The sequence below is a fragment of the Lipotes vexillifer genome, unplaced genomic scaffold (assembly GCF_000442215.2).
Source record: "Lipotes vexillifer unplaced genomic scaffold, Lipotes_vexillifer_v1.1 scaffold149, whole genome shotgun sequence".
NCBI classification, from domain to species: domain Eukaryota; kingdom Metazoa; phylum Chordata; class Mammalia; order Artiodactyla; family Lipotidae; genus Lipotes; species Lipotes vexillifer.
The window spans coordinates 2,742,801-2,752,459 of NW_006779962.1; the positions used below are offsets into that span (position 1 = coordinate 2,742,801).

General features: G+C 51.6%; 1 protein-coding gene across 2 annotated transcripts in view; it reads left to right on the forward strand.

Moving 5' to 3' along the window:
* The window catches only part of MED27 (mediator complex subunit 27), a 211,311-nt gene extending 202,327 nt beyond the window's left edge, over positions 1-8,984 (forward strand). Inside the window, exons 7-8 of one of the 2 annotated variants that reach the window (XM_007453114.1) lie at positions 6,229-6,306; positions 8,424-8,984. In XM_007453114.1, the coding sequence (XP_007453176.1) occupies positions 6,229-6,306; positions 8,424-8,558 (213 nt within the window). In that variant the 3' untranslated portion in view covers positions 8,559-8,984. The remainder of the gene's footprint in view (positions 1-6,228; positions 6,307-8,423) is intronic. The other variant, XM_007453115.1, reaches the window with a different exon arrangement.
* Positions 8,985-9,659: the final 675 nt, after the last annotated feature.

Sequence of the window (9,659 nt, forward strand, 5' to 3'; positions counted from 1 at the left end):
TCTTTCCTTGGGTTCGCCGTCTGCTTTGATCTTTTCGGAGCTCTTTTCAAACCAGCACTCACTGGTGGATGAATGGCCTCCCTTTCTCGGGAGCATTAGTGCCCTTCTGTGGCCTCAGCGGCCAGACAGGGCGGCTTTCATCTCCCAGGGGAATCTCATTAGCTCAGCATCACAATGGAACCCGAACCGAGGCTGGACTGGTCCAGAGTCGATTTAAATTAGTTAATAGCAATGTTTTGTTGTTGCCCCAGGCCTGTTTTTTCCCCGCGTCTTGGATGCTGAGCAAAAAAAAAAACAACTTTGTTTTTGAAAAGCGGGAAACAAAAAAATATTGAAGGTGGAATGCTTTGACAAAAAGGAAGATCATTGCAGGTGAATTTCTCCAACATCTGACAACCATGTCTTACCTGCTGCTTTGGAGTTCAGCCACGGGAACCTGAAAACCAGTCGGGGAAGTTTGGGAGGGAGGGAGGGAAAACGTAAGAGCAAATTAGCTTTGTTTCCTTCTATTAAAATATTTCTGTAATTGGTGATGGGAAGTTGAAGAAATTAAACGATCATGTCAGCACTAGAAAAAGCTGCCACCATTTGGCAATTAAGAGAATATACTGGGCCTTTTGAAAAAAAGAGGCTGAATGTGGCCAGATCGCTGACCTCGTAATGCACACACTGATCCCGTGCCCTGCCTGGGAGCCAGATGCCAAAGCAGAGCTTTGGTGCGCGACTCCAGCCGTTTCTGGAGAAGGGCATTTTCTAGTTAATTCAGCTTGTCCTGCTCTTGAGAAGCCTGTTACCCACCAGCCACATTTGCAGGGCTAACCTGTGCCTGGCAGTGGGCCTCTGGCTTGCCGTAGACTTTTGGGCTGGGAGGTGGTGGGCAGATGACACCGGGGCCCCTGGGATGTGCGCCTTTATCAGCAAACCGGAGAGCTGGCCAGGGTGCCTTAGGAGGGAGGTGGTGTAGGCTTGGGCCTGCAGGGTCTGGGCCCACGTACCCATTGCCCCTCGCGAGCTGTGTGGCCTGGGGCATCTTCCCAAGCTCTGTAAGTCCCCATTTCCTCGTCTCTAAAATGGACCCAGGGGAGCACCCGCCTCAGCTACTGTGGGGATTGAATGAGCGGGACACATACATCATAAGCTCTCATTAATGTGGCTACCATAGGTTAATAAAATTATCCCGGAGTCCCTGAAAGAGCACCTTTCAGAAGGAAGGAAAGCCCTACCAATCCACCGCCACCCACTGTGAAAATATTTCATTTTGAAAAGACTTCACCACTACCACGCCCAACCCCTCCTTCCACAGCACCATTATGAAATTTGGGTAGTACCGTTCATTGTGATTCATGAAAAAGACAAGCTCTCCTTTGGGTTTGTAGTCCTTTGTGTCATGCCCCAGAATGAAGTGCCTTTTCCCTGTAGGGCCCAGAGTACTCAGGCCCCTGAGCGGCCTGGCCCCTCAGCCGCAGCAGGGGCAGGCCTGGGGGTCTGTTGGAAATGCCCAGTCTCAGCTCCACCCCACACCTACCTGCATAATTCGCCGCTGCTCAGTAGCAGGATCCCCAGGGCATTTGGGTGCTAAGTAACAGTTGCATCTTTCTGCATTTTAGAATCGCTGCGAATAGCTGGAGAGGCCGGCTTGATTTCTGGGCCCCAACCCAGAGATTCCGATTCCAGGTCTACCCGGGGGCCCAAGAATTCACATTTCCAGCACATTCTTAGGTGATGCTGCTGCTACTGGTCCGTGAACCGCATTTCATTTCAAACGGCCCCATTCTGGAGGTTTCCTAGGTCGCAGCTTGAACGTGTGTGTGCCGCCACTTACAGGACTCTTGGACCTGGCAAAGGCCATGGCTCGTCTTTTAGACGGGAAATGAATAATCCAAGGAGGGTACAGTATTTCGGTCTGAAGAGGAGAGAGAAGCCTGCTGTAACAAACAGACCTCATAGTTTTTCTTGTTCAAACAATAAAAGTTTATTTCTTGCTCCCACCGTGCACCCATCCCGAGTTGTCGGAGGGCTGGGCTCTGCGCAATCACTCTGGGGCCCGACTTAACGGAGGCTCTGCCGCCCTGCAGATGCACCGTCTGAGGGTGTGGCTCCCAGCACTGCAGGGGGAGAGGGGTCTTGGAGGCTCCACATCTGCTCTTCACCATCTCCTGTGGAAGCAGCACACGCCCCTTCCGCTTCCTGAACCAGCCCCGTGGCCCAACTCCAGGAGAGACCGGAAAGTTCCCCCGTGCCGGGAAGGAGGGAAGAACCGGCCAGCGAACCCCAGCAACTCCCAGCAGATGGAAAGTCAAGATTCCCAGCAGAGTAAGGGTAGACCAGGGTCCAGCGTCCTTAGCTCCTGTCTCCCACTCTCCACCCGGCTAAGGCCCTTGTCTCCGTCCCCAAACCTCACATGAGCCAGTCTCCCTGGACGTCACAGAGACAGAAGGGATCATCCGTTCAGTCAACACACGACTCGAAAACCTCTGTGTCAGGCGCTAGGCAGACATGGTGTCCAGCCTCTCAGAGTTCACAGCCAAATTAGGGAAACTGACACTAAAGCCAGACTGCAAAAAAAATAATAATTATACAAGCTCAGTTGTGAGGAATGCTATGAAAGACAAGGTCTGAGTAAAGGGACATGACCCGGTCAGGAAGCACAAGGATCTAGACCAGGCCCAGAAAGAGGAAGAGGAGCCAAGCAGGGGGAGGGGAGGGGAGGGGAGGAGGTGGAGCACGAGGAGCTGAAACATTCTCAGAAGTGGGAGGGGGAAGGGAGAGGAGGCTGGACCAGGTCCTGCACGTCTGCACTTTTGGATTCTATCCTGAGTGCATTCACATGCTCTGAAAGGGTTTTCAGTGGGGAAGTGACATAGATTTATAGCTTAGTAATAATAATCACTAATATTTATTGAACAGCATGCACACATTATTTATTTAATCCTCACAATTAGCCCAGGTGATGGGTAATGTTTGTTATTATCACGCTGTTTCAGATGGGAAAACTGCAGCTAAGAAAGATGAAGTAACTTGCCCAAGGTGGCATTGCTGGAAGAGGTGGAGCCAGAGTTTACACCTCCAGAGCCACAGACTTGACCCCTTGCCACAGAACACCCCCTCTGGGTGCCACAGCCAGAGGAAACCAGTTGGGGCTCTTCTGGTCATCCCGACAGGAAGAGGCGGAAGCTTAGACAGTGGGCTGGGAAAAAGTAGAGGGATTCCAGATAAATGAGCTGTAATGCAAGAGGCTGCTTGAGTACAAGTGGGAGGAAAAGCCCAGGTTTCCAGCTTAGGCTGCTGGGTGGATGGCCGGTCATTACTGAAAACAAACAGGAGGAACAGGTCTGAAAGAGCACCTTAGATGTCCCTGTAATTAGTATGATGCCTTGCCTGGCTTATCACTGTGCAGTTATCAAAACTCAGCCAGAAGAGGTCAAGTCCAGAGGTCAGCTAAGGAAGGGAGGGGTAGATGAGCACAGGTTTGCCAGGCCAGGCACCCAGCGAACAGGAGGATGAGGGGCAGAGATGCTTGGCGCTGTTTGGGTAAAGGCCCTAAAATCCAAAGGCCACAGGTGCCAGGCAGGTAGCACGAGGGAAGAGGGCTGGGTGTGAGACTGGGCGCACACAGAGCAAACTGCAGGTACCTGCCCTGCCCAGAGGCACTGTCCCTCCTTATCTCCCGCTGATGGTGGCCACTTGGATCTGTGGGGGCCAGTGGGCAGGGCCAGGTCACAGTCACAGGGCCCATGATATGGTTGGACTGATTTAATCTTCATTCAACCCATCAGGCAGGTGCACTGTTACTGCCCCCAGATCTTCCAATGTGTTGAGAAGCCGAGGATCCAAGTTAGGGGACGTTTTCTGAATTTTAAACGTTGGTCATCCGTGCTTAAAACTGTAAAAAGAAAAGCAAAGAAAACATGCAGTCAAACAAAGCCTCCCAGCCTCGGACGTGGCCTCTGGGTGATCCGTCTCTTTGGGAAATCGGGCCCCAGGCCAGGTGCCCGAGGTGCCAAAATGGACAGATCTAGACTCATCCAGGGACTGGAGATGGATCCTCTGCATCTTGGGAAAGGAGCACACCCGCAGCTGGGGGACAGCGGACACACGACACACCTGCTCTGTGTGCTTGTATGCAGGGTGGGGCTTCTAAGAGGCTTGTAAAATAAACAGTAGGGGCAGGAGAAGGAATTCTCCGGAAACTTGGCTTCTTTTGTAATGGCACATGTGATTGTAAGGAATGTCTTATCAGCCTATAAATGGCACCTGTGTGGTTTTTTTTTTTTTTTTTTTTTTTTGATGTTGAATAAATAAATGAATAAATCGTCACAGGAAATGGGAATTCATTGGTGAGGTTGTAAGCAAGCACTTTTTTTTTTTTTTTTTTTTTTTTAGCAAGGCATCTTGATGGGTAAGAACCAAGCTTTAAGCAGGTATCATCGGGGCCCAGTTTGCTTTGCTGCATTTTGTAGCCGTTCATTTCACCCCACCAATCACTACCCGCCATTTTGCCAAGTTATAATTCTACTGTCGTTGTTGTTTTTTTTAAGCATTGCTCATTTTAGAAAGCTGTCTGTCAAAAACGCTTAAAATAAAAACAGCCTTTGCGCTTGAAAGTCATTTGGGTAAGAATTTCTCAGCAATGTTGGATATGTGAACCGTTGCTGTATTTGCAAGAAAGCCAGTACAGGTGTTTCTGGTATGTGGCCTTTGATGAGTGGCCATTTTTAAGTTTATTTCTTTATTCAACAAATATGTGTTGAGCACCTGCTAGATGCCAGGTGATATCCTAGGCCTTGGGGACACAGCATGAACTGGATGAGCGTGATCCCTCCCTGCACAGAGCTGATCGTCCAGCGGGGTTCACCAGCTGCCAGGCAGGCCACGAAAGTCCAGAAGGAAAGAGGGCCAGTCCAGGGGCCGGGGAGAGCAGAAGAGAGGGGGCAGGCGGGCCTGAGGCACGGCTGGAGGGTAAGCACTTCACATGCATGACCATTTTATCCCAGGGGAAATCGCATCTTAGAGGTTCGGTGACCTGGGGAGCCTGCATCCTCACTCTTCAGGGTGTAGCCTCTCTGGCCTTGGGTGTGGACACACAGCCGGACTAATTTCTGGATCATTTGCAACTCCTCGTGCGGGACCTGGACCAGCCCTGCTGGTTTCCACCTGGTCAGTTTGCTTAACTGCTGCCAAGGCCCGTCAGCACACTGTGTTCTCTCTTGTTCACAAAGTTAATCATTTTATGGGTTTTTTTTTGTTTGTTTCGTTTTGCTTTTTGACCACAACATTTGTAATGGCAAGACCCCTAATGAAGACAATGAAATAAACCATGAGTTTGAACACAGCTATCAAATTAGGAATAATCTGTTAATTTGGTGATGGATGGCAGGCATTAGCAATCCATGGTGTCATCAAATTTCAGAACTACAGGGGATCTTAGACGAACCCTTTGCTTTTCAGGAGGGACACTGAGACCTAGAGGGATTGAGTAGTTGGATCAGGTCAGCAGACAGCTGGGACTTAAACCTAGTGCACTTTGTATCTGGTCCCCAGATGCCTCTAGTGAACTTAAAGCAGTCATGCCCTTGGCCTTACTGGGGGAGTTATGGGTCAGTGGGTATGGCCCACTAGACCACAGCTTTCAGGGAGCTGGTCAGACAGGGGACCACACTGGGAGTGACACGGCTTTTCAGAAAGGTAACGGTAGGATCTGTGAGGCCTCAGGGGAAAGATCATCAGAAATGATCAGGGCCACAGTCACAGAATCTGTATGGCTACAAATTATAAGCCAGAATGGGAATTAAAGGAAGTAGAAAGCCCAGTTACGCCGGCAGGAAAACTTCCTGGGTAAAGATGAAGTCGAATATGGACAGTTGGAAACGAGCCTCTGCGTCCAGGCAGTGTTTCATGCAGTGGCGGGGCTTATAAAGCCCGCTGTGATCTGCCATCTCTTTACCTCTCCACTGACCTCTGGCCACGCCTCTCTCCGGTGCTGCAGCCTGTCTGGAGTTGCTGGAAGGTTCCACACTTCGCTTGCTTCCTGAATACCTGTGTCCTGTCTGCTTACAACGCACCTCCCCTCCCTTCCCTGCCCCCAACTTTGCTAACTAATTTTCAACCTTCAGATTTTATTAGATGTCTTTTCCTCCACGAGATGTCACATAAAAAGAGCGCCTTCATCTTGTTTTCTCTGTGCTCGTTCTGAGTAGCTCTAACCCAGGCATTGTCCTTGGTTCCCAGGTGACGGACCATGCCACCACCGCCCTGCTCCACTACCAGCTGCCCCAGATGCCTGACGTCGTGGTCCGATCGTTCATGGTAAGTGGCTTAAGGAGTCAAATCTCCCCCTTGAGCCTTGGCTCCTTAAGTGAGAACAGGCAGCTCGGAAGGTAGCTGGACCGTCTTTAGCTCGCAAGGGCCTCGCAGCGGGGAGACGGTCCAGTTTGGATGCTTCCTTTCAACTGGGAAGAGATCTAGGAGAAACCATGTCCTGCTTAATTAGCTGGTGTTTCCTATCGTTGCCGAGCACATGGTGGTTTCAGAAGTGACCTTCCAGCACAGTTTCCAACGTTGATTTAGTCAGTAGGTATTTATCGAGCTCCTGATCTGTGCTGGGCCCTATGCTTGGCGCTATGCTTGAGCAGGTACCGTGACACCGTTCCTCCAAGACCCCTACTCCTTAGACTTCCAGGTCAGAGCTCAGGATGGGGAGTGACCCAGAAACAGCCATCCCCCCGGTGTGCTGGGGTCGGCTCCCGCCAGCTCTCGTTTAATGTCCAGAATTTCTCGAGCTGGTTGTTTGGCCGTCGGTGACTTGACATTGAACCAGAATATTCACGTGCTGGAGATCGGTCCTGCACGTCAGGACTCCCCTCCGCCCCCGGCTCCCACCCCTGGAGCCAATTCATTGATTGATCACATGCCCGCCAGTCCGTCTCAGCAGCACCAACAACTGGCCCCACCATATCCTGGCAGACGTGGCCAGCTGTTTCAGCGCCACGCTGACGGGGCTTCGTGCTCTCTCGTCGCTAGGCTCCGTCTCTCCCTGCCGCTAACGCTCCCATCTCAACTCCGGCCAGTAAGGCTGCCCCATCTCAACTCCGGCCGGTAAGGCTGCCCGTTAGAGAACACACTCAGCAAATGGGCCCATCAGCAAGCGCTGCTCAGGTCCGACAGCCAGGCGGAGTTCTGCTCGTCCGATCCACCTCGTCACGTTCGCTGCTGCGGTTAAGCTTCCAGGAGCCTGTAGCTCATTCCTCAGAAAATACAGCCCGGCTCATTGATGGGCTCACACACTGGGGAGGCCGAAGAAGCAGACCTGGGGCTCAGCGGAGCCGCCGCACAGAGGCTCTCTCGTGTAGAGAGAGCTATTTCAGTTGGCGATCTCTAGGGGGCGCTTCCTTTTTGGATGGATCGAAAGACTTGCTCTTTAACCTGACGTGTGGCAATGCCCAGTTCCCCTTTGGTAACTGACTTTGGGGTTTGGGAAGAATAAATAGTTTGAATGATCCACTGACATCCTCATGTTTATTGCCAAAACTTTGAACCCTAGCCTCTGGAAGGGGGACAGGGTGGGTGAGCCACGGTCTGCCACCAGGAAGGCAGCTGTGCTGAAGCAGAAGCGTTTGTATCCGTCCGCTCGGCCGACCTCTCCGAAGAGCAGTTTCCTCTTGCCTGATTCAGGAGGATGTTAAATGACAAGATTCGCACACCCCCGTCACAGTGGGAGCTTGTCTCGCTCGCCTCACTCGCTGGCCTGTTGCTGTGGGCTTGGGTTGGTACGGTTGTGAGTCTCCTTGAGTTTGAGAATTGAGTCATGAGAGTCTCATCCTTATGTATGATGCCCGAAGGACCTCTGCACCCTGAACCCCTCCGGTGTGTACTTGCCGTTTATTATGTTATTTGGTGGCACCAAGTTGTCCCTGCCCTCCCCCCAGGTGTGTCGGGCCACGCTGTGACAGTGAGTGGTGACCTCTGAAATCAGATCAGAAAGAAGGCACGTTGACCTTAGTGGGGAATTCTCCACTCACCCTCTCTCCGCGCACGTCTGTGGCCACCTCTGGGTGGTGAATAAGGAGAGGATCAATGCTGACGTTCGGGACTCAGATGAAATGTGGTTATGCCCCCGCCGGGCCACGAGGCTGCGCCGTAGTTCACGGCCGCTCCTCCGGGAGTGCCGCCTGCCTGAGAGTAGGGATTTCTATTTTAAAATTCCCTTAGTTGGGAGGGGCCCAGGGCACCAGAACTGAGAATCAGCAGTGCTGTGACCTTGTGGATTCTGCACAGAGCTTTCTGTAAAATCACAGGGCACCTCTTGGGGGGTCACAGCCAACTCAGGCTCTCTATCCTGGTGATGGTTAGGCTTGACAGGAAGGATGACATTGGAAGCACCCGGATCCCATTTCTGTCATTTCTCTCCTCACTTCTCTTTTTAGACCTGGTTAAGAAGTTACATAAAGCTGTTCCAGGCCCCGTGCCAGCGCTGCGGGAAGTTTCTGCAAGATGGCCTTCCCCCGACGTGGAGGGATTTCCGAACCCTCGAAGCCTTCCACGACACCTGCCGGCAGTAACCCTGCCCCAGCCCCGGGCCAGCCCGCAGACCCCCATCCAGCACCTTCCCAGACAAGCCCTCAGTCATAGCGATGGCTCAGACGTGTCTTTGCGGCCCGGATAGCAGTACCACCGCCCGCTTGCTTCCGCAAAACAGCATGTCGTGCGCTAAGGCCGAGCTTCTTGAAGAGCAGACTCCATCTCTGTTAATGGGACTGTTGTACACCTGAGCTGGCGCGTGGACGGCAAAGGGACCGTCTTAGGACGCACTATAAGGAAGTTAGGCAGCATGTTCTCCCGTGTATGTTCGCAATACTAGTCCATCGACCCGCCTGGATCCATGTTCTAAGTCATTTTATAGTTGGAATGAGCCTTTGTGTCGTGTTCAGTTTTTTGTTTTGTTCCATAACTTATTTTTATAAGCAATAAACCTTTTGTACCCAGGACAAGGCTTTGTCTCCGGTTTCTTAAAGCACCTTTTACGTTCAGTTCCGTGAGCATGTGAGCAGATCTGGGCCTTTTGAAGGAAAAATAACTTAGTAATGTCTGCATTTGAAATAATTCTTTTTTTTTTTTTTTTTTGCGGTACGCGGGCCTCTCACTGTTGTGGCCTCTCCTGTTGCGGAGCACAGGCTCCGGACGCGCAGGCTCAGCGGCCATGGCTCACGGGCCCAGCCACTCCGCGGCATGTGGGATCTTCCCGGACCGGGGCACGAACCCGTGTCCCCTGCATCGGCAGGCGGACTCTCAACCACTGCGCCACCAGGGAAGCCCTGAAATAATTCTTTTTGAGGACACATTTCCCTGTTTCTTGCTTTCAGGAGAGAGAGAAGTGTTGGCAAATATTCCATTTCAAAGACCGGCTTGAAAAATGGATTGTTCTTTTTGAGGGAAAAAGTACACAGATGTTTCATTTTACTAAACCATTCACACATACATATACCAAAGGGAAAGGACTCTTCCTGTGTTACCAGCCAGAACACGTGTGAGCGGGCGGGACAGGTGTGCCTGGCTTGTTTGTCCCATTTTGTCCTAAATATTACCGTGAACAGATTCCAGCCCAGTCTGCTGAGTTTATTCAGGGCCTCGCCCCTGACATTTTTTTTTTTTTTTTTTTTTTT